This window comes from Pyrenophora tritici-repentis, chromosome 4 (genome assembly GCF_003171515.1).
Source record: "Pyrenophora tritici-repentis strain M4 chromosome 4, whole genome shotgun sequence".
NCBI lineage: Eukaryota > Fungi > Ascomycota > Dothideomycetes > Pleosporales > Pleosporaceae > Pyrenophora > Pyrenophora tritici-repentis.
The window spans coordinates 351,639-377,159 of NC_089393.1; the positions used below are offsets into that span (position 1 = coordinate 351,639).

A 25,521-nucleotide genomic window follows, 5' to 3' on the forward strand; every position below is an offset into this window, starting at 1 on the left:
GCAGCTGCCACTGGAATAGACGTGCCCATACCAACTTTACCATGCACGCCTGTAGCAAACGCAAAGTTACCCAGTCCAACGATTCGATTCGTAGACAAGGACACACCAACCCGAGACACCGCTTCGACCCCCCGAAGTCACAAACGCCATGCCACCACTACCCGCCACGCCAACCTGTATGCCAGAAACTCCAAGACATACGCCAACACCAACGCCGCTCCTCACCCCCAACCCCTCCACCTCCCGCGGCGGAACTCCCAAAACCCCCCCTCTCCCACCGCACCCCAAAGCCCTCCCTTAGCTTCCGCTCCCGCGATAAACCCAGCCCCGGCACGCCACCCTCCCGCCCTAGAGGCATGACATTCCCCCACGGCAGCGGCGGTGGTGGTAGTGGCCATGCAATGCACAGTTCTAGCTCGCACAAGACACTGCGTGGGATGCCGCAGACGCCCACGCCGGATCGCAGCTTGGTGGATAGCTGTCTCAAGGAGAATGAGGAAGATGCGAATGGCGAAGATGCTGATAGTGTTGTTTCTTTCACGCCGAGTACAGGTGGCAAGAATATCGCACATTGGTTTTCGGGCTTGCTTGGAAGGTCGTGAGATGGCGTGCGTGAGCAACGCTTAGATTGCGAGCATTCAACGTTCGTTGCTCGTCTCGCTCTCGCCTTTATCGTTTTCATTCTTTTTACACCCCTTTCTCTCTCTCTCTCTCTCTCTCTTAGTGGCTGAGTGCAGCAGGTGTTGAGTGAGTGAGTGATGGTCGTCATCCTGTAATATATATATATATATATAATAGCGGCATTGTTGCGGCTTTGCTGCTGTTTTTGGTGCGTTCGGTTTTGATCTTTGTTTTCATGTTTTTTATATACATAGATTTTCACGAGATTTATGCATAGCAAGGCGTTTTCAAGGTTGGGGGATGGATGGATGGGATGGGATGGGTGGGGGCTAATTGTTGTTATGGATGGACAAGGTTGTTAGGAGATTACGATACAGAGAGAGTGCGCATTATCATGGTGAGTTATATATCATATCATATCATCATTATCACGACGAAGAGAAGAATGTGAAATCATGATTAGTTTCGTCTTCTTCGAGACGAAGTAGTTTATCCCTTTTTTTCATGTATGAATCTTTTTCCGTCTTTTTGATTTCCTGTTCATCGATTAACGTCTATGCATGAGATGCGAAATCCCTCTCCATAGACAAACCCGATGAAAAGCAGCAGTATTACCGTGCGCCGTATACGCCAAGAGTCCTCATGAATGACCCATTCCGCTCATCACATTGCCGGATATCGCCCGCCAGAACGCCGATATTGATGCAAATGCTTAATGTACCATGGTTGTTCCATGTGTAGTGCCCTTGGTCTAGTACAGAGTCTCTAGTTACCAACAGCAGTATCGTTTAGCGCGACACAGACAGCGCCGCGATGATGACCGTTGTACTGGCGAATGATGCTCTGTGTGCCTAATTCCCAAAGCCGCGCGTAGTGGTCAGAGCAAGCGGTCACAAGGTAGGCTGAGTCGGCCGAGAAGGCGCAATCCCAGACCCACCTCTGGTGACCATGTAGTGTAGTCTCCAAGGGGAAGGCGGCGGGGTCACGCTCGCTAGCTGACGGCAGGTTGTCGGTGGGCATTACATTATGCGGGGCTGAAGTATCGACGGACCAGATGCGAGCGGTGTGGTCGGCGGAGCAGGTGGCTAAATGGCGGACGTCGGGAGAGAGGAGCACGCGGGTGATGTAGGTGGTGTGTGCGACGAATTTGCAAATGGGAAGGATGGAGGTCGTGTCGCTACGCTGGATCATACGCCAAACGTAGACATTGCCCTATCGTGTCATGTTAGGAATTGCTCGAGGACCAAGAGTGAAATGAACAAACTCACGGCATTGTTCCCTGCGCAAACCATACTACCGTCGCTAGCGACAGTCACGCTGGCCACGCTAACGTCGTCTTCGGGGATGAGCTGGTGCGAACATTTGTTCTCGCCCAGGTCCCAGATCTTCACATTACCACCGCGGTCACAGCTGATCAGCTCGCCCTGGTTTGGATGGATGACAACATCGTTGACGGGGACTCCGTGGGTGTAATTACGCTGCACATTTCCACTGCGCGTATCCCAGATCTTGACCGTGCCATCTTCGGATGAGGTGACGAGCCACTTAGACTCACAATGAAATGCGACACCGGTGATGTTAGAGGTATGGCCGTCGAAGGTGAGGATGGCGTTGGGGTTGGTCGACTTGATATCGTATAGCTTGACTGTATGATGGCCGGCAGCCGCAAGGTAGCGCTTATCGGGCGAGATACATAGGCGATTGACTTGGGAGTCTGGGTGGGGAATCGTGCGCGAACATATTCCAGACAAAGCTTCCCAGAAACTAGTCCTATTGTTAGGATGGAAGGAGGCTTGAGAGATTATAGATACAAACGGACCGTATTGTGTGGTCGTAACCAGCTGTATTTGACGTCAGTGTCTACCTGTCAAGGTGGGCTAGGGTAACTGTACGGACCTGTACACAGGATGACCGACATTCTGGTCGGTCAGAACAGTTTATTCTGTCTATGATCTATTAGAAACAATTATTGTTTTAACTCCAAGGGTTTTTGTTAGTACAGCGAAGCGAAAAGGTTAGTGGTGGCCGATAATGCGAAACATGTCGCGCGCGCCTGCTGTTGTGATTGAAGAGGGAGCTTCGCGTTGAGGGGAGTCGGAGATAAGTTGGGTTGGAGTTGCTCGGGAGTGCTTGGACCAACCTTCAGCCCTACGGCGGTCAGCCTATAGCGGCCTAGCGTCGTGTAATGCTTCCTGTCAACTCTGACAGTCAGTGTCATGATGAATTCGTACTCAGTACCCTTAAAATCAGGTGATGATATTACGTATCGTAAGATACCAAGCATCAGTCTAGACTCCATCCCCAGGAGCCTTCCAATCTACAATTTACTAGCCGTATGCATCAGCGGGTAGCTCTTTGGTCCACTCTCCAGTGCATCCCTAGTGATTTCCCCGATATTTCTGAATCCGCCGACATTCATCAAGATATCCAAATCCGCTAGTAGACTACGCATGACATGGTTCACGCCCGTCTCACCCATGATTGAAAGACCCCAAATCCACAAGCGGCCGACAAAGACAAATTTTGCACCAAGAGCCAGCGCTTTCACGACGTCAGATGCAGAGCGAACACCAGAGTCGAACATGATGTAGATCTTATCGCCGACAGCTGGAGCGAATTTTAGCAAAGTAACGACCCGTAGAGGACAAAACAACATACCATCCACAATCTTTTCCAGAGCATCGAGACTAGCCACTGCGCCATCAACTTGTCGTCCAGCATGGTTGCTGACAACAATGCCATCGAATCCCAAGTCCACAGCCTTCTTCGCATCATCCACACTCTGGATACCCTTCAGAGAGAAAGGCTTTCCGCCGCTGAGCTCCTTCCAGAGTTTCATTGCCCATACTGCCTTGTCCCATGTATGCGCCCGACCGTGCCAAACATTGTCAATCCAAAGCGCGCCAGCTTCGTTAGGTTGCGTCTTCGGGTCAATGCCCTTCTCCTTCAGTCTTTTCTGGAAGACCGGGTCAGTCAAGCCCAGGTCTGCACCCAGACCGTGGTAAAAGGCGTAGTTCGAGTTTGCAACATCGTCGTGTCGCCATCCAAGCTGCCATGTATCTAGAGTGAGGATGCAGGCGCTAAAGCCACTGTCAACCGCGCGCTGAAGAATTGAATGTGTGAGTTCGTCGTCGTGCGGCATGTAGAGTTGGAAGAATCGAACGCCCTTTTCACCTCCGCCAGCTGCGGTTTCACCATCGATTCTCTTCCTCACACCTTGGTCATTGGCCAAACCAACATCCTCTATGCTTTGAGATCCTGCCGTCGAAAGACAGTACGGTAGTCCCAGCGTCCCAGCGGCCCTGGCTACAAGCAGCTCGCCCTCTGGATTATAGATTTTGTTGATACCAACAGGCGCGAACCCGATAGGTGCAGGAACCTTGTGTCCGAAGATTTCGATCGCCGTATCGCGCTGGTTGGTGTCGACGAGCATGCGAGGGATGATTCTGTGTCGATAGAAAGACTGTCTATTTACGGTATGCGTGTGCGATTGACCAGCGTTAGAGGAGGCATAGAACCATCCGCATTGGCTAAGCTTCTCTTTTGCCAGTTCTTCCAGCTTGCCCGGCTCTGGATGTAACTTAGATTGAGTGTTTGGTTGCATCAAGAAAAAAGGGCGCCTTACCAGTGTTGAAGACGGGAACTTCACCCTCGTTTGATTTCCAAAAGTTATCGCGCTGGTAAAGTGCATATTGAGGCGTGGTCCGCGCTTTCTGATTGGGGTTGACGGGGTCCATTGTCGAAGTTGTCAGTCAGATATGCTCTCAGACGGTATAACGAAAATACGCGAGATGAGGAGGGTGAGAAGACTATGTCTTTGCCTTTTATCCAGGTATCGACCGGTACTGTTGGATTTACGCATAATGGTGGCGCTTGCAATGCCACCGCTAACTATGACGAAAGGTAATGATGCTCGGAAATTAACCCTAGTGTCTGTGTTATCTCCGGATATTCGTCAACAACAAGACGGCAGTTGTAATTTTCCGATCGACACAAGTACTTACAGTACTGACTACTGGAAGCTTGCCGGAGTTTCCATTGCTTGTAAAGTCTATTGTAGAGGTTTAGTTTCCACCAGGTAGTCGGGATCATCCTGCTGGTTTTGGCCTACAATAGACACGAGTAGACGATCGTCCCTAAGATGGCAGTGGCGTTTGGCGAAAGCTTATCTGCAATTCTCTTCAAGTACCATCCATGGCAAGGGTGCTCAGATATGCTAATACATATCCGCGGCATACACTGGAATATAGCGTGGGGGCGTCAGATAGTCATATGACGTCATCACGTCACAGCCAACAAAAGCAGGTAAAGTATAAGCTCTTCTCTAATAGGGCTGTTGTGTCGTCAACAAAGAGATAGCTAGGTATAAAGGATGGCGACGGCATAGTCCGCCAGGTATCATTTCGTGACACTGCCCGCATAGGTTCCGTGAGGCTCGTTTCCATGACCCGTTGCTTTGATCCTGTAGGAAACCAACACACCCACCATCGCTTGCAAAACACGTATAAGAAAGTCATTGTATGGTTCCATGTTTCAAATGACCCACAAGGTCATCCAATCGGCGCAACCGGGACAAGTAGTACAAGCTATTTCTCGCTCGTTCGGATGGCATTTGCCTCAGGCTTAGACTTGGAGTCGGAAGTCTCGGACTTCTCCGTCTGTACAGACGATGGCGACTCAGTCACCTGGACTTTGCTTTCGTGCTGAGGACCAGGGGTGCCTTCGCGGTCTTGACGGGACTTGGCATCGGCCTGATGGTTGTACTTGTTGACCTGGGAGTCGAGATCCTTGTCTTCATCCTCGTTGTTGAACATGTCGCCATCGTGATCTCCAGTCGAGACTTCGGTACCATCTCCGAGGAGGATGACGCGACCGCCGTTGCCCTCGCTAGGTCGGAATCTGCTGTCCAATTCCATATCGATGTCATCAGGAGAGTCGTCAATGCGATGGTGAACGCCGGGACCGCGGAACTCGGCTACACAGTTGTATTAGAACTGAACTGAACTACTCGCCCTCTGAGGCAGATTTGACTGGATCTTCTGACTTGCCGTACTCTGGCGGCGCACATGGACCCTCTCCATTCGCAACCCGCTTTGCGATGTCCTCGTACCACTGCTCCTTTGTCCTTCCCTGCAGAAGACCAATGATGATCATGGTCATGTTGTCACAGCCCACACCTCCCGTGTCGCTGTTTGAAGCCAGGCAGTTGTCCATCATGTTCTCGCAGATAGAAGCAAGATCCTGCTTCGCGACGATCCCGCGCCTAACGAACTCGACCACGGCTTGAGAAGACTGGCAATCCCAGATACCTGCAGTGTATCAGTAAAAGCATGCGAAATGAACGAAGCGTGCTTGCTCACCATCGCAGGCAACAATCAGGAACTCGTCGTCCTGGTTGATGTCGTGGATCTCAACGTCTGGAAAGGCAGTGACTATTTGCTGCTCGGGTGGGAGGTCGGCGCTCTTCTTGAACTCAAAATCGCCTATCGCGCGCGACAGCGCAAGGTTGCCGTTGACACGGCCAAAGTCGACGAAGCCGCCAGCTGCTTGGATGCGTGCCTTTTCGGCTAGGTTCTGTTAGTATTGCTTTTTATCGGCCTGTCGCTCGCTTACCTTCATTCTGCGGCTTGTGGTCGAACGAAAGAGGCTTGGCCCGGCCCTTGACTCCTAGAACGGTACGCGAGTCACCGGCATTTGCCTGAATTTGTAAGCATTGGTGAAGAGATGAAACGAGGAAGTGACATACGACGTAGATCTTGTCTTTTGACAGGATACCGACCGATGCTGTGCAGCCAGAAACTTCCTCCTCGTACTTGGGATCTGTTCAAATTAGTCTCTCTGACATGACCGAAGCTAGCCAAGGCTACTTACCGCTCAATATCGCGCGGTCTGTTGCCAGGAAGCCATCCTGTAGGGCCTTTTTGATATCTCCCGCTTTGAAAGCTTCCTGCTTTGCGACAATCTGATGCAGCTGCTCGCCGGCATAGAGTGCGACCTTGTCGCCGCCGTGTCCGTCGTAAACGCCAAAGAAGGCCAGTCGCTTGTCGGTGGCTGTGGGCTTGCCGTCTTCACCGGCAAAGTCTAGTACGGTGGCATGCGCGTCCTCCATGCTGATCCGCCAGCCCTGCATCGAGGACACACCGAAGATAAGTGACTCGCCATGGCCGTTTTCGGATTTCTGTCATAACACCAAGTTAGAACTGGAGCTTTCTCGAAATGAAGTGCGCGTCTTTCCAGCCCGGTGCAGGCGCCCGTTACCAAAGGAGCCATTGATGAAGCGCACAGTGCGGGGGGCGGGGGCGAGCATTTGGAGGCAATTACCTTGTCCACGACGGGCTCTGACAGTGTCTGACCCATGTTGTCCGGTACCTACGAGGACTCGTGGGAGAAGAGAAGAGGAAGTTTGAGTTTCGTCGCGAGTCTCCTAAGGGGCATAGAATTCCAAGCTGCGAGGTTGCGTGTGTGTGGGGGGGATTTCGGGGATTCAGTGGGCGTGGTTGCAGACAGAAGAGTAGTCAGCAGCCTATGGTTGATTTGGTGTAGCTCCCGTGACAGAGGTCTGAGGAAAAAAAGAATTGCGTGCTCTAGCTCGCGGGGGTAGAACTGGCCAGTGTGGTGTTGTAACCAAAGTGACGCTCTCTACCTGACAGCAGGAAGCCCGTGCGCGCTAAAGGTGTGGCTGTTCGAGGCCAGGCGTGGTATGACGGCAACGCATTCTCTGCGCGCCCATTCCCCCACCAGCTCTGTCTCAATCTCGCAGCCGTTGATTTCACGCCTTGGTGCGAATTACGCGCTCAGAATGCCCAAGGGGGTCCTCTTCTCGTACTCGCTTTTGAGGCGGTACGCTGCAGTGCTGAGACAGCAGGCGCCTAGAGCAGAAGCTCGCGTGCCACTCAGACTCGCACCCGATCCTTTGAGTACCCATAGCAGCCTCTCAACAGCAGCCTACGCTGACCGGCCTTGCGCACTCTGGCATAGCTTGACGAATTGATATGACAGCTTAATTCATCGCTGAAGGAAATCGACGGGGAAGGCTGCTTATTATACTCTACCCAAGTCTCAAGGGTCCAGCCCGTTTAGGGGTCCATTCCGCTTTCCTTCCGGCCAGTACGCGGTACCAAGTACGGCTGTCTTCACATGCACCACCACCACGAATTTGTGAGATGGCTGATCTGCCCAAACTGAATGTCCTTGTACATCATGTCTGGCTTACTACACACTCCATAGCGAAAAATCAAATGTGGCGTACACGGACCACAAAAACCTCGTTTGCCTCTCTGAGTGGTGGGTGTTGCCCAATTGCGCCTATCTGTTGTGAGACAAACTAGCCATGCACACGGCATGCTTGATCGGTGTCTGATTACTACATATTCGCTTCAACTCTGATCGTTCTCAACATCACACTCAAGCGTATGATAACCTTTGTAAGTACTCGGGCTAATCACATGCGTGAACCTCGGAGGCATGAGCGTGTCTTGCACGTTGCTAGGTAAGCGTCCACCATGACCACAGTATCCCGGTGTCGCATCTACGGTTTCATGCTACACAAAGACCCGATTGCAATCTTCTTCCTACATGCTTATCCACGATTACGGGGCCGTCTTATCGGGAAGAAAGTGTCGTGGGCGGAGTGGCGTATTCTACCTGACAGTGAGATTCAGTCGGTACATATTACGGACGGACAATGGCGAGGGCAGGCATGAGCCAGTTGCTGGTTTTGCACATGTGCTCAACTTAGGCATTGTCCGGGTTGATATCATGACGCGCCAGCTTCGCCCGGACGTCCATAACGCGCTAGTCAAAGTTCCGAGGTATGTCGGCCGCGCCTGGACGCCGGCTTTCTAGGCGCGATCGGCAGCCGAGGCCTATATCATCATCATACAACTTATCCGACCTTGCAAACGTCTCTCCTTCTCCCCCATCTCATTTCTCCTTCCAACACCACAATGAAGCCAACACCAGACTGGGTCAAACAACTAAAGCCTTCGGGCGTCCAGGGCCACGAATTGCTCAAGGCCGAACGCAAAAACTCCAATGTTCCCGTCCAAGAGCTGGAGGTGCTTCTACACACACAGGATGCCATTGACAGGCGAGAGAAGATTCTCAAGATCCTCAAGGCCGAGAAAGTCTTCGACAAATCGCAAAACTACTTCATGGGCCGGATAGACAAGTTTGAGAGGGCTCTTGCAAGGGAGAAGAGGCTCCGGAACCTAAAGAAGCAGCACAACTGGACCACGGAGGAATTCCGGACTGCTGCAGACCTAGTTGGCGAACCTGGACCATACGGTCTCCATGACACCATGTTCAAGGTATGTGTATGCCATCAATCTCGCGGACAATATATTGATGTGTGCAGGTCACACTCGAGGGCCAGGCGACGCCCGAGCAGCAAGAAAAGTGGCTCACAAAGGCGAACGAATACAAATCATCGGATGCTATGCGCAAACTGAGCTTGGTCATGGCTCCAACGTTCGTGGACTGGAAACAACTGCTACTTGGAACAAGGAAGACAAAACTTTCACCATCCACTCGCCGCATCTTACCGCTAGCAAATGGTGGATTGGTTCATTGGGCAGGACCGCCAACCACGCCGTCGTTATGGCTCAGCTCATCATCGATGGCAAGTCCTATGGCCCAACGCCATTCTGCGTCCAGATTCGAGACCTGAAGACCCACGAGCCTCTCGAGAATATCCATATTGGTGATATCGGTCCCAAGTTCGGCTACAACACCATGGATAACGGTTTCCTTCTATTCAACCAAGTCAAGGTCCCGCATATCAGTATGCTGGCTCGTTACACATTTGTCGACCCAAACACCAACAAGTACGGTCGCCGAGGTGCGCCTTCTCTTGTATATGGTACTCTGACCTGGGTTCGATCGACCATCGTTATGCAAGCTGGTAGTGTCTTGGCTCGTGGTGTCACCATTGCGACTCGATACTGCGCTGTGCGTCGTCAATTCCAGGATCGTGATGCCCCGGCCGGAGAAGCCGAGACCCCCGTTCTCAACTACACCATGGTTCAGATCCGCTTGCTGCCCCTTCTTGCGGCTACTTTTGCTCTCCACTTCACTGGAAAATCCATGATGGACATGTACCAGGAGAACCAGAAGAAGATTGCCCAAGGCACTGCCAGCAATGCGCCGAGTAAGCGCGGAGCAGGCCCCGAAGAGGTGCAATCAGGAAGCGACATGTTGGCTGATTTGCATGCTTCATCTTGTGCCCTGAAGTCGCTCAGCAGTTCGATCGCAGCTGAGGGTCTTGAGGTCTGCCGACGAGCTTGCGGTGGTCACGGCTACTCCAACTTCAGCGGTATTGGACCCTGGTATTCTGACTACCTTCCCACAACCACCTGGGAAGGTGACAACTACATGTTGACCCAGCAAGTAGCACGCTACGTAAGTTCCATGTCTCTATATCAATGCTGATCATCGCTTACTCACATCCTATATAGATGCTCAAGTCTGCTCGCTCTGTCCTCCAGGGTCAAAAGCCAACCAACGACACGACCCAAATCCTCTCGGATTTCCACGCACGCCGCAACATTGGTTGCGCCTTCGATGTCATTGGCTCTGATGATGACCTTGTTTCCGCCTTCGCATGGCGTGTTGCTTTCCTCACTTTCGAGGCTAGCAAGCACCGTGACGAGCAGAAGAAGCCCTGGAACGACCTTCTGGTTGACTTCTACCGTCTCAGCAAGGCACAGGCGCAGTACATGGTTGTCAAGACCAACCTTTCTGCACTCAGGACTATCGAGAAAGAGGGCAAGGTCGACAAGAACATCCTTGATGTACTGATGAAATTGTTCCGCCTCTTCGCGATGCACACGCTTGAGCAAGAAGGTGCAGAATTTTACGCCTCTGGTGCCTGCAGCAAGAACCAGATCTCGCTCGCTAGGACTAACACGGTCATGAACTTGCTCAAGGAGATCCGTCCTCACGCCGTCAGACTGGTAGATGCCTGGGGTTTCGACGACTGGGTCCTGGACAGTAGTCTGGGTCGCGCCGACGGAAAGGTGTACGAGGACCTGTTCCATAGGGCCAGTGAGCTCAACCCGCTCAACGACATTACAGTAGACCCCTACCCAGATAGTGATGTGCTGTTCAAGCGCATTGAGAAGAGCAAGTTGTAAAGACAGTAATCGACCTGTACTTTGGATCTGTAATTGTAGTACACGGATTTAGATGATAGATAAGATAGTAGACAAATGAGATCTAGATGAAATGTAAAGTTAGAGTGGTAAACAATCATTATGCTCTGCTGTCCGTTTCATGAAATACAAGGTCTTCGGGTCAAGAGCTGCCGGCTTCCGTGTAATTTGGTCCGACATGTGGGGTTAAGCGTCTGGTGGTTACTTACATGCACTCCAACATCATCATATAAAGCAACCAAGGTCTCAGACGCTGAACGACTCTCTGAGCACTCATATGTAAATACACGAAAATACACACATATATCCATTCTTACCCACTTCCCAATCGCCTCCAATCCAGCCTACAATGTCACCCCTCACCGGCCCGGGTATATCCCTTACCTTCCCCAAAGACGTACCAAACACAACATCGTCAAACCCTCACAGCAAGAAGACTGCAATACATTACAAGGCCGCCAACCCCGCCTACAACAAACAGCATCTCATTGTCCGCCCAATTGACGATTTAGCGCAAATGAAAGAAGAGGAAGAAGCAAAAGATTCACAAAACGACGTCCGAGTTTACAAAGAAGTTCAGATTTACGGAAAAGAAAGAAGTGACACTGGTACGTACACAACAAGTTCCGCTACAGCCATTAACCAGCACCATGTCCATCGTACCTACCCCAAACAAGGAGGATAAAGCAAAAAAAGAATATCACAACAAAACTAACTCCCACCAGCCCCAGCGTCAGCCGTCCTCCTCGCTCTCATGCAACCCACACCCTCGAGCGCCGCAGACCTAGATGCCTGGTACCGCCAAGAGCACAACGCGCAAATGTCCAAAGAACCCGGATGGCTGCGTACATGCCGATACGAATTAGTGTCTCAATCCAGCGACAACGCAGAGGCGAAGCTGACGTTTTTGGCAATGCATGAGTTTGGCGAGGGGGAGCAGTTGGGGGATACGGTTAAAGCGCTGCAGCCTGTGAGTGAGTGGACGATGAAGGTTATGAAGGAGGTGGTGGGGATTGATGCTGCGATTTATCGGGTTTAGATATCTTAGGTGTGTGGTAATTGTACACTTACTGGTCTTTGAATACCTTATTATTGCTATTATAACTTACTATGTACTTCCTTTCTGTTCTTAGAGTAGAGCTTACATGTAAAGGGGGGAAGTTATGTATGTGTTCTTCTGCTGTGTTTTACTATTTAACGGTCTCCCTCTTCCTGCTTTTTGTATCACACTATCTGACTTCAACTATCTACCTCAGACTTTCCATATTACACTACAGTTCCCTACACTTTATACTACCTTACCCGCGTCTACAAGAAACTCGTTGAAAATGCAGCTTCACCTTACAACCGCCGCCCTCTTCCTTCTCCAAGGCGCCTCTGCCCTCGGCAATTATATCTTATGCCACGAATCCCCCCCAGACTCTAACATAGGGAATACTTGTAGAGAACAAGGTCTTTTGTATCTCTGTGTAATTTGAACTTGGCAGCTATTATACATGAACTCAGACCTAATAAACAACTCTCTTAGTGCAATACCAAGTCTATGAAGCATCGGCACTACAAAGACAATTATTACCCGAATCGATACGTGTTCAAGTACTGGGCAGACCAGGAATCTGAACCTCGCGGGTGCCCGGCAACGCTATCTGGCGGGTGGGCCTGCGTCCAATACGAGTAACTCGGCGGCAACAGAGTTACGTTTGCGACAAGGGAAGATTTGACGACGATGGAGGTCAATTAGGAAGGATCGTACGGCAAAACCACATCACTGCTCGTCGACCAACGGCCTTGTCAAGAATCAACCGTCATCGCTCGTCAACGAGCATCCTTACTTTTCTTGCAAGCAATGTATCGCTCATCGACAAGAAGGCTGTCTTTTTGTATATAGTGGATAATATTTAATACGGGGAGGGGCAGGGGAAGTAATAATTTGAAGTGGCTTTTTCTCAGACTTCATAACACTACTTTTCTTTCCTGTCAAGAGCATAAGAATGGAAATATAGCACAATATTAGAAAGAGAAGTTTCGGGTAATAAAATATGGGGGCAAAGCAACAGACATGAGCAAAAGAAGTGGTTATCCGTAAAACTGAGGTTGTTCTCATTTCGACTCGGCTATACATGAAACATGATGTAAGCCCGAACATGCAAGACATCAACCATACCTAGTACCCACCCATGCCCTCCCCGAACCCGGCAAAAACACGTGAGCAGCAGAAAAAGAACCTCGCTTACAACTCCACAGCCCAGACCTACGTATACAATATACCTCAAACAGACACCCACATTACCCATCCCACTCCCCGAATCCCCATCTTCCACCCCCTCCCCTCCCTCCAACCCACATGCCCACCTGCCTACCTACGGTACCTCCCTCCCTCCTTCCCTCCCCCGCCCTCGCTTACAACCCCTCCACCACCCCAACCCCAACCCTGCACCTACCAGGTCAACAAGTTTCAGCCCTGTAGCACCGCATATGCCACAACATGCCCAGAGCGGGAAAAAAAGGCCGCAGCGATCACCAAGGGACGGTCCGCGGCGGACTGTAGCCGAGAGGGAGCAAGGAAGACCAACCGAGATCCAGGGTTCTGGAGCCGATGGGGGACATGGTTGTTGACACGACAGCAAAGTGTGTGAGGGGTAAAGGTAGGGCAGGCAAATATGGTAGTCTGAAATGCTGTATCTATCAAGTGAGGCTTTTATCGTGTGTTATGAGTTGCAAGAAGACGGTGCTGACATATCATGGGATTTTAAAGCTAGATTTGTTCTTTTTTGATTTTTCGATTCTCGTGAGCTGAATTGACCTGAACGTGCTCGATCGATCGATCGATGAGTAGCTATGTAGAGAGAGAAGAAGAAAAGATACGAGAGCGCAGCACATGATGAGTGCATTGATTGGAAAAGTACAAGTGTGCCGTGGGAGGGTCGGAAGCCAGGTTGTGTGGGCGAGGTGAGGTGTCAGGTGGCCAGAAAAGATTAAGGTTTTTTAAGCGAGAGGAACAAAACGTCCATGTGACTAGATAACCGTCTTACTGCCTTTTTTTTCTATTTTCCGCCATGTCAGAAGCGGTGGTCGAGACGCTAGAGTACTGCGGTGAGATACGCGGTGGGAAGTTATGCGAGGCGGCACGAGCCGTAGTTTCTCATCTTTGCCCCCGTCTTTCTCTTTCCGCAACTTTAACTTGCTGCAGCAGCAGTAGTGTCTTGATCCTAGGCTAGGGTTGTGATACCACACCTATTTGCTTCCATGGCCTTTGTTGCTATGCATGGATATGTGTGTAGGTACGAACGGACGGACTGGTGTTGTCTAACATGAGAAAGAGATCTAGATCACAAACCGAACATGTCAATGACGATTAGGAGAACAATATGTCTCTATTAATGCGAAACATGGATATTCCGCGGGAGCGACGGCGGCCACATCAGCCGCAGGCTGTCTATTCGGCTAAAGATGAGAGGAAGAGAAAAATGACCGAATAAGTGCATGCTACTTTGGCCCCTTGAACCATGCAGCAAGTTCCGAGATTCGTCTTCGTTGCAGATATAAGGGTTACTGGGTTGATATGCATGTCTCATGTAAGTAAAACACTTCGGCAGCAACGCTATGGCGACGACATGTCCGGCATTAGAAAGACGTGCATCGTAGAAGCTTTCTTGATCTGATGATCGTCTCTGGAGAGGTAGGTTCGGCGAGAATAGGGCGTGGTGGCTGGCTGGCTGTACTGGCAGTTGAGCGGGTGTAATGACAGATACGCACGTGTAGTCCATTGCGCAATGCGAAAGTCTTTGAAGTAAAGATGGAGAAAAGAAGAAGAAGAAAGTAAGAAATCAAGATGTAGCCAGCGACTACTGTCATGTTTACATGAGTTGCATAATGAAAATAGGAGTGAACTTACCATACTTCACATTGACTTCATCCAACACCCACAACCCTACCCGCCCACATCACTCCGCCCCCGATCCTGACACCTGACAAAATCCACCACATGACAACGCCTCACCCTCGCTTCCCCACCTCCTCCCACGTCACAAGTCCCACGTAACACGCACTGCAAAAACGCCAACCCAACCCCCAACACGCACACACAAAAACCCACCATCCACAAGCGCCCTACTAACTAAATCCTCCTGTCCAACCCGTATTCGCTTTCAGCAGCATGGTGCTACGACATGGGGGCGAAGCCCGTTGTACAACAGCGCGGTTGGGCGTAAGGAACCCTCAATAGCCCACCTAGCCTTACATCCAAGGCCCAGCAGCAAGCAGCGCGCCTATAACGGGCGGCAGTGCAAAGGCAAGGGGTGTCCCTCCGAAAGAAAACGTTCAAAGAAAAAACAAAACAAAGACAGAAAACGGGATGATGTAAGACAAACGACGTCAACGCTCCTTCGTTTTTTTCTTTCTCGAAGCCCTCCCCCGCGGACAGACAGATGCATGTTCCAGATCATCGACGTATAGGCATTTGCGGGGTGAGATGGCACTACCGTAGAGCCGAACGAAGCTTTCCGCGTAGATCGGGCGTTTAGATGGACGACGAGACAGAAAAGGCTTGTCTGTGCATCGATTGACGACGATTGTGTGTCCAGCCAGTGAGACATGCATCGTCATGATTTTTTGTGGGAACCAACATTGTGCAACGAGCGCGGCAATTGGGGAAGGGGGGATGTCAGCAGCGGACCCGCTTTTCCCCGTGAAGTGAACGTGAGCGTAAGACGAGCTGACGTGCAACTCGTCGATCAATCTCGTGAAGAAAGGAAACAAGGTAAGTAAGTCGAGCAAGACAGATGTCAAGGAGCGGGAGGAACGTTTGTCTTTGGCTACATGTTTTGATTGAGTTGTGTACTTTGTCTCTCGGGCTGCAGTTCCCTCGAGAACACATACGCCAAGATGGGCTAAGCTATACTACGTAACCAACACCAACCACCCTTCCTTCCCTTCCTAGGTCTAGTTGTGTTACCCACTACCACCCCCCATCCATTAGAACTTAGCAATATGTTTAATTGAAACATGTCCTAGGAAACTTAATTCCATCCCAATGCAACCCCACCAGAAAAAGGGGTGGCACAGACCCGCGACTGCGCTTGCCTCCTCGAGTCCCAGACAAGGACGAGTAAAGGTATAGCCGCCGAAAACCAGACAAGATTGCATATCTCTTGTGGTTATTTGAACAAAATGAAATATAATGAAAGTGAGACTAGGGCTGAAGAGCCACCGCTGCATAAACAATTGCATGATGAAATGATGATGCTCGCTTTTTGCCTGATGCAGAAACTCGGCATCACTGATATTCCAAACCGCCGCCCCAACACCGAAAGAATCCCACTTAAGGGAAGAACAGTAGAGCCAGACTACCATACTGCACAGAATGAGGGAAATATTGCTCTAATAATCGTTACAGACAAAGGAAATTCGTAACTCTGTGATGAGTGTTGGTCGTGGCTCCAATAAAGGACCGGTATCTTTTGTCATACAGTCGTACTTTCGTAGAACACAAAGTGTAATAAGATAAGGGTACAAGGTCGTGCGCGACGACGATGGGGGTATTACTCGCACGCAATTATCGACAGGGCTAAAAAAAAAGGGAAGGGTTATCCAGCAGACCGCGTAATGAGATTAGCGGCTAGCCCGAAGACCCGAAGAGCGGCCGAGGAAAGATCCAGGGAACCGGAGGTCGCTAAGATACTTGAAGAAGGCACGCTTACGCGACGGCGTTCTCGGTAGTAGTGCGGCGGCTTGCTGCATGGGACCGACAATGTCTTCATCACCGAGGTTGGGGAATTTGCCCTCGCTCTTTGCGTCGTGGAGCGTGGGCATTTTGGTGAGTGGGCCCGGTTCTGTGGGTGAACATGGTGCGAGCGTTTGGCCAATGGCCGCAGCATGTGATTTGGCCAGATCGTGATTCTTCTTCCATTCGGCGTCGATTTCTGCCCACTTTTGCTCGGTGAGACGGTAGTGTCTGGATGTCACTCCATAGTGCTCAGCAGTTCGCACCTGGTGCTTTGCATAATTGTGGCGCGCTTGCGCCCATTCTGCAAGGTGCTCTTCAATAGAGGCTGACGTACACACTTCGGGCAGATATGGTTCTGGGAGAATGGTGAAGTTGGCGTGACCCAATGCAATGGCCCATTTGTCCTCGGGATCTGCGAGCATTAGAGGAGGAATGTCTGCAGAAGGCACAGCATATCCGATGTTGGACCTTTTGATAGACGAACATGATGGCCTGGAAGAGAGAGGTGGTGTTGGATATGTGCGCATCGGCGGTGTTCCAGCTGGAGTTGGGCCCAATGATCGCGTGGCATCGGCGACGGCTGGTGACTGCAGAGGCGACGACGTTGGGAAGTCGTTGTTGCGGCTGTTCACCAGCAGTGGTGGAAGCAATGGGGTAGTGGCATATCGCTCCCTGTCCACCTCCTCAGGGTCGATCTCCATAGCATTGGCCCTGCCGACGTCAATAGCCATGGGTGTAGGCAAGTCCTCGCTCGATTGTTCGCGGCTCACCAAGCCGGGCGTGGAAGTCGGTGACATGGACTCTTCAGGGAGATCGATGGTCGAGACGTGGTGAAGAGAACCAGCAAGCGACGAGGACCGCGTAGACGGGACTCGTGAAGGCGTGGCACTGCGCGATGCCCTGCTGAGGGTGGAGCTGCGGTCGCGGACTCTGCGTGACAAGGATGGGAAGCGTCTCTCAAGCTTGCTGGTGATGCTGTGTGCGGATGCTTCTAGCGACCGTCGTCGCTTGGCCATTCGTAGTTCCGAGCCGCAAGTGGTGAAGTACTCGTCCTGAGGCTCGTAGGCTCTGGAGATCCTGCAGTCTTGAGCATGGTCAAAAGAGTCTTGGGCATCGCCTGGTGTGCATGAGTATGGTAAACTTCGAGAGTGGGCTATATGTGATACTTACAAGAGCAGCGGTATGGATCTTCGCTACCGTAGTCGTACTCGCGCTCCAGGGGCTCCTCAGTCAGCTTGGGCAACTTCCCCGAGCTGTTGGGAGGCTCAATGGGGTCGTGGATTGGCGGGCTCGAGGAAAGCGACGAGGCGGAACTGGGGAAGCGAAAGTGACCCCGGATATACTGGCTCGGCGTAGGCGGCGTAGAGCACTCGGACGCAGAGTAAAAACCTGAGTCGGCATTGGAGTAGATTGAACAAGTCGGGTCGTCAGACATGTTGAGTGAACCTTTGGAAGACTTGCGAGCAGCGACCAACTTGGAGAGGTGGAGCGGCTTATGGTCTTGAGTAGTAGGAGACATGCCGATGTTGGTCGTCGAGCAGTAGCGTCTCTTTGATTTGGCGGTCGGGGCGTGACGCGAATTTGGGCGCCGGCATCACCAAGCAGATCAAGGAAGGCAAGGCGCGCAAAGTGCGGCCAGCTCGTCACGATAACGGAAACACTGCTTTGGGAGTCGAGGCGGTCTCGTGGAGTTGGAGTGCTTGAGAGGACGCCACGAATCCAACCACGTATGTACAGTTCGGCCTGTTTATCCTGCAAAGACGTCTAGAATGCCAAGTCAGCGCCTGCGAATGGCACCTGGGCCGACGTGGAGCAGCACGTGAGTTTGGTGGACTGGGGTTGGTCGCACTCACCGAGGCAATTGGGAACTGGCTGTTGGGCAACAGGTTTCGAGTGTGTAAGCGAGAGACAACACAGCAAAGCACAGCGGTAAGGCGTCGAAAGTGGCAGCGGATTGACACGGATGGACAAGAAGGACGAAGACGGGGCGTGGTGATGGTGGACCATTTGTCTTGTGGGCAGCAGCGACCGGGAAGTGGCTTTTGCATGCCAAGGGTCAATGAGGAATAGCTTTCCGGCAGCTGTTGCTCTCCCCCGGTTTAACGACTCACGGTACACAACACCGTGACACTCACAGAAAGCTCAGGGCGCCGTCGCTTCACAAGGGACCCCCCGCCTAAAACCCGCCGTTTGGACCACCATGCCCGTCCTTGCACGGCATCTCCCTGGATCAACCCAACACTCAACAGGCCCTGGCGACATGTAGTCGATTTTTCACCTTGCCCAACCTAATTTATGTACCAGGCACACCAAATTATCCTTGCTCGTTCCCACACAGAGCAAACTCTCTTTTGCTCTGGAGACTACAGACTGGGAGAAGGCTACAGATTAAGCCATGCAGGAACAGCCGCTGTATTGCCTTGCTGACGAGCTTGATCGTACTGCGCAGAGCATCGTGCCACCACCACTACCCTCGTCACTGTGGCGGCCACTTGACAGACTCGTCTATCCGGCAGTGTAAGGCAAAAAAAGAAGATCATGGTTCGCCAGGCCCGGCCCTTCCCCATTGCTTCTTCGACCCTTTTTTCCATTGCCGTGTCTCAGTCATGACATCGCCAGGCATATTATAGTCAAGACTTCATCCCAATCCTGCTCCCCGTAGGTACTGCCTACATGGTGCCGTCTCACGTCCAGACACCGATTGGCCCACGGAGTATCGAAAACAGGGGGGTGTTGCTAAGAACTGCCTGTTGTGAAAACAAACAAACACGAAGCCGCTGCCAGAGCCTCACTAGGTTCAAAACACTGACTGATCCATTCTGATCATGTTTCAAACATGAGGCCCCGTTGCCGAGTCAATTCGTCGACGATCGCATCGTCATGAGACAGTACGAAGCGCCAAATGACCTCGCGCGAGCGGTACCCGTGCTCAGGACGAGGTTGGGGCAGCCTCCCAGCACAGCGAAAAAAGCCAGCGGGCGCTCTGGCAAATCGGGGAACTTGGTGGAAGTGATTGGCCTTTAGCCCCTGCCGCACTACACTTGTATCCATCTCCCCGGCGCCCACCGCGATTTCAGCTGGGCCCGTCTCCTTGTTCGCACGCTTTGGCGGCAAGCCTCACACCGCCAGCGCATCTCCTAGGTAGGCGTTCAGCGGCGTGCTTTTTTAAGGGTCTGCGGCAGCGTCATGACCACCCGTCCTTCAGCTCAAAATCCCATGACGACAAAAGCTTTTTTGCACCATGGGAATCGCGCGGTTTCATCGCTGTCGTGCCCTTTGCCTTGGAGCCCAGGAGAAGGAAAAGTCGGTCCTACGCTATGCCTGTTCCGCGCCGGCACGCTGGTGACAGGCTCCTGGGACGGCCATCATGACGATTGTCAGCAAAAGCATTCTAGTAGCATCGGTTCCGGTCTCAACTCGGCATAAGTCCCGCTCGCTTCATTATGCCTTCGAAGTATCCTTTTTCTCGTGATTCTCTTTGGCCAGACCGGACGACACGGACCTGCAGGCGGGCGGGAGAATACCGTTATGCCGCAGCCCACCCACACCACCCACACCACGCGCAACGCCTAACGTGCATGAAGCCATCAAGAACAGCCGGTTCAACGAGGTACTCTGGAGCTGATAGCGCTGGAGCAAGAGGAAATTGCGTTCCTGTAAAAACAACATATTGCATCTACTTCGCGACCACGTGTCGCCTTCACATTGCGCAACGCACTGCCTCATCCCAGATGAAATGCCGTCATGGAGAAGCGCGCACACTGCGCAAACATTTCCGCAACAGAGGCAGAGACGGCTCGTTGCAGGATGCCAGTCCAGACCGGTCTGATGGTCGCTTAGTGCTGCTGATCTCTTATGGGCCTGACCGGATGGATGAAGGATTCCTTCAACTAACGTGGCAGCGTGTCCACCGATGTGTTGAGCGCCGATGTACCGCGGCTTGGAAGTACTGGGAAGTACATACTGTACGTGTCTATCGATAGTCGACGTGACGTATTTGTCCATGGAAGCTGGTTCCGGTGCAGCGGCACACAGCCCTGCGCACATACATCATCGCTCATGTATGTTTTGCGCAGCTTTGTTTTAATGACATGACGTTTTGGCTCTCCATGTGCCCGGACTACCGAGCTTATTGGAGCAAGTTCTCCAGATGGGATTTGCTTTTGCTCGCAAAACCCAGACAACCGCAAAGCAAAGCTTGCGAACAGACATTTTTCTTACCTTGCAGCAATTGGTCGATTATTGGTGGATACCCACAGCTCAACGGCGTGAAAAAGATGCAAGCGTAGACTAAAGCTGCGAACCTGTGCTCGGCAGACAGCGGCCCCTCATTGACAACCACTTCAAATTCAAAATCTACCCAATCGTAGCGTCCCGGACCTCATATCCATAGCACAGTGCGCAATCGATGTCTTCAAAGCGTCGTAATCGCCGATATTCGCGGGGTAGACTGACGAGCTGTTCGGTACGCGTTCGCATCAATGAAATCTCCTCACATCAAATCCAATACTTGCTCCATAGTCTTCTATACTCAACCGAGCCCTCGAGCTGCTCACCTGGGTTAGCCATCTTACGTTATAATTCCATTATGTGCCAGAGACCCATATTATGCGCTTACAAGTCCACTCGTCGGTAGTTGGGGTTCGGATTACACGTACCTCAAAGTCAGCCGTGATGATGTCTGCAAAGCCCTCGGCGGATTTAGGTTCACGGTATCTCGAAGCGAAGCCACTGAATGCAATATGTGGCAAGATAGTGCGAGATTCCCGGTTCGACTGTGGAAATTAACGTCAGCATGGGAGCTTCTCCGTATGGTAATAATTGGGTTTGAAGCAGCCCGACGTTCCGTGCATTCAACTGCCCTATCGGGCCAATAGTGTAACCGTCTAGATTCTGAGCAATCGCCAAGCAGCGGCTGCCGCACGGTATCTAAACTCTTTACTTGGCGCAGCAAACTTACTTCGGGCCCGATGTTCAACGCACGAAATGCATCATTATGCTCGCACAGCTTAGGTGGCGCAGTAAAGAGCACGCACCGTATCGGTACGTTCAGCTTCTGCGCTAATGTAATCCACACGGCTCGTGTATCTGGATCGGCATTTGTATTGTCTTGGTCCGTCAGCCTTGTATGCGGACTTGATTGGGGTCCCGAATATACATACCGATGACTGCACTGGTACCCTCTTGTAGGAATGCAGTAGCTGCTTTTACGCACTTTTCGCGCTGTCTCAATGTGTTACTCAAAGTATTCGGAAGTCGCACAACACGTGCGGAGGGCTGTGTCAGCAACTTACAGTTTTCAGAGTGTCCTGATTCACGCGGGCGTAGCCAAATGGCTGCAGATGTTTCCAGTAGAAGGATGATTTCCCTGCACCTGGACAGCCACAGAACAGGACGATCTCGGGGGTTGCCGGTTTCGTGAAGACTAAAACTAAAGTTAGTCTGATGTGGTTGAGCAACGTCTGCGTGGTCATATTATTGAACGTACTTGCAGATTTTGGCTGTTCAGCACGCTCTTCCATGTAAGCGGTTGGCTCAAACGCTCTTACGAATGACCTGGGCTCCTCATGGCGGAAATACTCCTCTGGCGTATGGAAGGGTATGCCGACATTAGCTGCAAAGTCTCTAGTTAAACTTAGCATATCCCATACTCTGCAATACGTGAATCGGGACCGCCACTAACCTGTCACTACACGAGTGATCCTTTGCAGCACTGCCAGCCACCACTGCTTCGCGCCCACCGGCATCCCCAACAAATACCGAGTTTTCTAGGTCGACCGCGTCTGCATGCTCAACATCATAGTCTTCCAATAACTCTTGCCACATTCCCGTTCTGGGTTTTCTATACTGGTCTCGGCTTGTTGCCGCATATATCGATATTGGAAGGTCGAGCTGAGTGAGAACGGCGGTAACCTTGGTCTTGAAGTCCGCTAGCCGCTTCTGATCAGACTTGACAGTCTTTGGGTCGGGTTTTAGACTGATGCCGCCTTGGTTGCTAATGATAGCAATTAGGAAGCCGTCGTTATGAAGCTCCTTCAGCCGTCCTGGAACGCTACTGTCCCACCACTTCCAATCACTCGCATCGCGGCTGAACGTCCTTCCAGAAGCCGATGTGATCAGCGTTGAGTCGAAGTCGAAAGCCGCTATACGTCGACGCTTCGTTGCTGATTGCGCTGCTGCTGTGCCAAAGCGCCCGACTAGCAGACTGTCCTTTACAACTCGCCAGACCATCTTCTCGGGCTCTTTTTTGGACACGGGTGTAAAGAAGTTGGCAACTGCTTTGTCTTGTTTACGTTAGCATAACATGGCTAGCATGTGTGTCTAGCGGACGGACTTGTTGTGGTTGACTGCTGTCGCCGCTTCGAAGGAGGTGGTGAAACGTCTTTGCCGCTAGAGCTCGGTCTTTTGCTTAAACCAGGTCGAGAAGACATTTTAAGAGCTGTAATATTAGCAAGAGCGGTGCATGCCGGTAGTGAGTAGTCGTGAAACGATCGTGTTGACAGGCCAGCTTTAGTGAGATGGGCGAAGTTGCTCGCTTGCGCCTTCCGTTCCAACACGAGACGCGAAGTCGCGCGAGCACGTGCACGTGCATGACCAGAACTTCACATTCACGACGGATAAGGCAGTCGTCACGCGCAACATGTCATTGGTCTTGGAAGCTGCTATCTGTTTCATACGAAATTCAAACAAGGGATCCAGGCCTTGTGCGCGGCTATCTCACAATCCGTCGGTCCGCCGATCAGCGCAGTACAGGTACATTGACCCGACACGTATCTGCTGTTGGTCTTAGATGATGGGACTGTATTTGTTATCGTCACGAGCTGTTGAGCCTCGAGCCTTCCTTCTTCTGCCACTTGTTCACCATGTTACTTTCCGTCGTCTGTTATCAGCATGACTTCCTGAGGATTCTCGAAGAAGGCTCAACGCGGTCGTACTTGTGTAGGAGCAATCTGAGGGGGTTTGTACTTGACACGAGTATCTAGGGCAAGACGGTCCGGCAAAGACAAGTTCACGCAGCCCTTCATCTGCGTCTGGAATCTCTTAAGCTCATTCACACCCGCCTCCAGCACGGCTGCATCATTGAAATCTTCGATCCGGACTGTAGCATCCAGCACGTATGCGCCACTGGGGTCGAGGAGCTTGAGCCCCGTCCAGATTGGAAGAGTGGTCTTGGGTGCAGTCTGGACGTTGCGCAATTCTGGCTCGTGCAGAATGCGCCAAAGAGATATGATGACGTTGCCGTGTATGAGACGGTATCCCTCAATGTAATACTCTTTAATGAACCTGCGAGGTGGTTAGATGGTGCTAACACAATGCTGAGAGACATTCGAACTTGTTTGGCCCCGAGGCGATGATAAAAGCATGTGGATCGCCGGACAGCAAGTCGGTTGTGTGGGTGAAGCGGATCGACACGCCTCTATCACCTGTATCTGGTATGTCATTGAAGACAAACGACCATACAGGCTCCTCTCCGTCTTTTACGTCTGCAGACAGTGTCTTACCGCTCTCTTGCGGCAGGGTACCCTCGACGCTGAAGTCATCTTCGGACAGCTTCTGGACCAGCTTGGTGTAATACAGAGTCACAGGCGCGGCCTGCTTGGCCTGCTTTTGGGCGACCGTCTGGGTGCCGCCACGACGGCCGAGATTGGAGCCCGGCTCCTCAGGTTCACGGAGAGGCTTGTAGACGATGCAGCGCTCGTGAATGCGCTGGGGCTGCATGGCAGCAACCCCCGCGAGAATGCTCAGAACCTGCTCATAGCGGGCAAAAGTAACCTGGCCGTGGAGTTTCAACTCGTGCATGGTGTCAAGGTCGGAGCCGCACCGGAGTAGCAGCGAATATCGATATCCAATTCCCGCTGGTCAGAGTGCGGAGAGGGCCGTGGGGTCGATAAGGCGGGCGGGCGTGTGCAGCGTTTCGATTGGTGGGGAGGGATGCACTTGCAGAGTTTAGAAAAGAGTGCCGCGGCCTGGACGGCGCGCGTGCAGGAGCTAGGCGCTATGGCCCGGAGAGGTGGAAGCAGGAAGAACGACTTCAACAGTTGTGGTTGCGCATGGCCACCCACGTCCGTCTCGATCCGCCACTTTGCGCTGAAGCGGGGTTGACATGGCAAGGAATGCATGCGATTCTCGCTGCTCATTCGAGCATGGCCAGATGTCACTGCGTACCCGCGGGAGCATCGCGTGCTTTTCGTCTGACAGGTCGCATGTTGAGCGGCTTCGGCCTTAGCGTTCCTTCTGCAAAAGTGGAATTGATAATATTTATGGTCCATCATCACGGCTCCCCTCCACCAACCTTGAAACCTTCTTACCTTGCCTCTTGCCCTTTCCTCAACAACCAAACAACACAACTCAATACCACTATATTGACCCGTCTGCCACCTGTTTCCTGACTTTCTTCACTCCTCTGCATCAATTCTTTCGACACGGCGCATACGACTGCCAATCTCTCTCTCAGCACAACAACCTTCTCACTACCTCACAATGTTCGCTACCAAGGCTCTCGCTCGCCAGCCCATGATCCGCTTCCTCGGAAAGCGCGTCACTCCTCAGAGTACGTTAACGTTGTACTGCAGAGTGACCTTGGCTACAAAAATTAACACAGCGTCGCAGACATTGACCATACCCCGCACGTGCACCCAGCCTCCCCCACCAACGAGCTTCCTTCATCTTTCAAGGCCTACCGCAAGAAGGCACAGCAGCACGGCCCGCTCAACCACATCCCCAGCGTTTTTGTTGGTGGCCACATCGGCGGTTCAGCTGGTAGGAACCTCGGACCCGTCGAGGCCGGAAAAGGTCTTTACTTTGACCGCTCCGAGCTGCCCCAACGCTTCCAGCCCGCATCTTTGACACTGGCCGAGATGGAGCTACTCGAGTCCGGTGGCGCCAGCCAGTTTGCGTAGACACGAAAAATAAGCGGAATCGGAGTTACTTAAGATAACGCGCGGATGTCATCGGATCAAGCCGCGGTACACATGAAGACATGCGCTCACGCGCACGAGAACGGGCGAGAACTTACCATGACTT

The 25,521-nt window shown here is 52.0% G+C and overlaps 13 protein-coding genes across 13 annotated transcripts; 6 read left to right on the top strand and 7 right to left on the bottom strand.

Annotated features, from left to right (window-relative positions):
• Positions 1-41: 41 nt before the first annotated feature.
• PtrM4_089020 (DUF4106 multi-domain protein) lies at positions 42-602 on the top strand (the record flags this gene model as incomplete). Its single annotated transcript, XM_001934638.2, has 1 exon — positions 42-602. One exon carries the CDS (start codon positions 42-44, stop codon positions 600-602), a length of 561 nt encoding a protein of 186 aa, XP_001934673.2.
• A 784-nt stretch (positions 603-1,386) lies between these two features.
• On the bottom strand, positions 1,387-2,539 carry PtrM4_089030 (WD40 repeat protein; the record flags this gene model as incomplete). The annotated part of the gene is made up of 4 exons (XM_001934637.2): positions 1,387-1,833; positions 1,890-2,385; positions 2,441-2,462; positions 2,518-2,539. The coding sequence occupies 4 exons, from the start codon at positions 2,537-2,539 to the stop codon at positions 1,387-1,389; spliced, it is 987 nt and encodes a 328-aa protein (XP_001934672.1).
• A 399-nt stretch (positions 2,540-2,938) lies between these two features.
• Positions 2,939-4,358, bottom strand: PtrM4_089040 (LldD, L-lactate dehydrogenase (FMN-dependent) and related alpha-hydroxy acid dehydrogenase; the record flags this gene model as incomplete). The annotated part of the gene is made up of 3 exons (XM_001934636.1): positions 2,939-3,228; positions 3,280-4,191; positions 4,247-4,358. 3 exons carry the CDS (start codon positions 4,356-4,358, stop codon positions 2,939-2,941), a joined length of 1,314 nt encoding a protein of 437 aa, XP_001934671.1.
• An 849-nt stretch (positions 4,359-5,207) lies between these two features.
• PtrM4_089050 (uncharacterized protein) lies at positions 5,208-5,537 on the bottom strand (the record flags this gene model as incomplete). Its single annotated transcript, XM_066106862.1, has 1 exon — positions 5,208-5,537. One exon carries the CDS (start codon positions 5,535-5,537, stop codon positions 5,208-5,210), a length of 330 nt encoding a protein of 109 aa, XP_065962530.1.
• Positions 5,538-5,625: 88 nt separating this feature from the next.
• Positions 5,626-6,978, bottom strand: PtrM4_089060 (PTC1, Serine/threonine protein phosphatase; the record flags this gene model as incomplete). The annotated part of the gene is made up of 6 exons (XM_001934635.2): positions 5,626-5,930; positions 5,982-6,188; positions 6,235-6,319; positions 6,368-6,441; positions 6,493-6,799; positions 6,943-6,978. 6 exons carry the CDS (start codon positions 6,976-6,978, stop codon positions 5,626-5,628), a joined length of 1,014 nt encoding a protein of 337 aa, XP_001934670.2.
• Positions 6,979-8,567: 1,589 nt separating this feature from the next.
• On the top strand, positions 8,568-9,289 carry PtrM4_089070 (CaiA, Acyl-CoA dehydrogenase; the record flags this gene model as incomplete). The annotated part of the gene is made up of 2 exons (XM_066106863.1): positions 8,568-8,930; positions 8,978-9,289. The coding sequence occupies 2 exons, from the start codon at positions 8,568-8,570 to the stop codon at positions 9,287-9,289; spliced, it is 675 nt and encodes a 224-aa protein (XP_065962531.1).
• Positions 9,290-9,405: 116 nt separating this feature from the next.
• Positions 9,406-10,754, top strand: PtrM4_089080 (CaiA, Acyl-CoA dehydrogenase; the record flags this gene model as incomplete). The annotated part of the gene is made up of 2 exons (XM_001934634.2): positions 9,406-10,020; positions 10,077-10,754. 2 exons carry the CDS (start codon positions 9,406-9,408, stop codon positions 10,752-10,754), a joined length of 1,293 nt encoding a protein of 430 aa, XP_001934669.2.
• Positions 10,755-11,121: 367 nt separating this feature from the next.
• On the top strand, positions 11,122-11,811 carry PtrM4_089090 (uncharacterized protein; the record flags this gene model as incomplete). Its single annotated transcript, XM_001934633.2, has 2 exons — positions 11,122-11,380; positions 11,498-11,811. 2 exons carry the CDS (start codon positions 11,122-11,124, stop codon positions 11,809-11,811), a joined length of 573 nt encoding a protein of 190 aa, XP_001934668.2.
• Positions 11,812-12,100: 289 nt separating this feature from the next.
• On the top strand, positions 12,101-12,450 carry PtrM4_089100 (uncharacterized protein; the record flags this gene model as incomplete). Its single annotated transcript, XM_066106864.1, has 2 exons — positions 12,101-12,241; positions 12,301-12,450. The coding sequence occupies 2 exons, from the start codon at positions 12,101-12,103 to the stop codon at positions 12,448-12,450; spliced, it is 291 nt and encodes a 96-aa protein (XP_065962532.1).
• A 3,932-nt stretch (positions 12,451-16,382) lies between these two features.
• On the bottom strand, positions 16,383-18,016 carry PtrM4_089110 (uncharacterized protein; the record flags this gene model as incomplete). Its single annotated transcript, XM_001934632.1, has 2 exons — positions 16,383-17,614; positions 17,668-18,016. The coding sequence occupies 2 exons, from the start codon at positions 18,014-18,016 to the stop codon at positions 16,383-16,385; spliced, it is 1,581 nt and encodes a 526-aa protein (XP_001934667.1).
• A 3,067-nt stretch (positions 18,017-21,083) lies between these two features.
• PtrM4_089120 (HisB, Histidinol phosphatase and related phosphatase) lies at positions 21,084-22,928 on the bottom strand (the record flags this gene model as incomplete). Its single annotated transcript, XM_066106865.1, is given in 7 exon segments — positions 21,084-21,272; positions 21,458-21,606; positions 21,660-21,774; positions 21,792-21,922; positions 21,986-22,122; positions 22,181-22,781; positions 22,832-22,928. The coding sequence occupies 7 exon segments, from the start codon at positions 22,926-22,928 to the stop codon at positions 21,084-21,086; spliced, it is 1,419 nt and encodes a 472-aa protein (XP_065962533.1).
• Positions 22,929-23,417: 489 nt separating this feature from the next.
• PtrM4_089130 (Med18 domain containing protein) lies at positions 23,418-24,297 on the bottom strand (the record flags this gene model as incomplete). The annotated part of the gene is made up of 2 exons (XM_001934630.2): positions 23,418-23,781; positions 23,831-24,297. The coding sequence occupies 2 exons, from the start codon at positions 24,295-24,297 to the stop codon at positions 23,418-23,420; spliced, it is 831 nt and encodes a 276-aa protein (XP_001934665.1).
• A 681-nt stretch (positions 24,298-24,978) lies between these two features.
• PtrM4_089140 (DUF2638 domain containing protein) lies at positions 24,979-25,397 on the top strand (the record flags this gene model as incomplete). The annotated part of the gene is made up of 2 exons (XM_001934629.2): positions 24,979-25,048; positions 25,108-25,397. The coding sequence occupies 2 exons, from the start codon at positions 24,979-24,981 to the stop codon at positions 25,395-25,397; spliced, it is 360 nt and encodes a 119-aa protein (XP_001934664.1).
• Between the last annotated feature and the right edge of the window lie 124 nt (positions 25,398-25,521).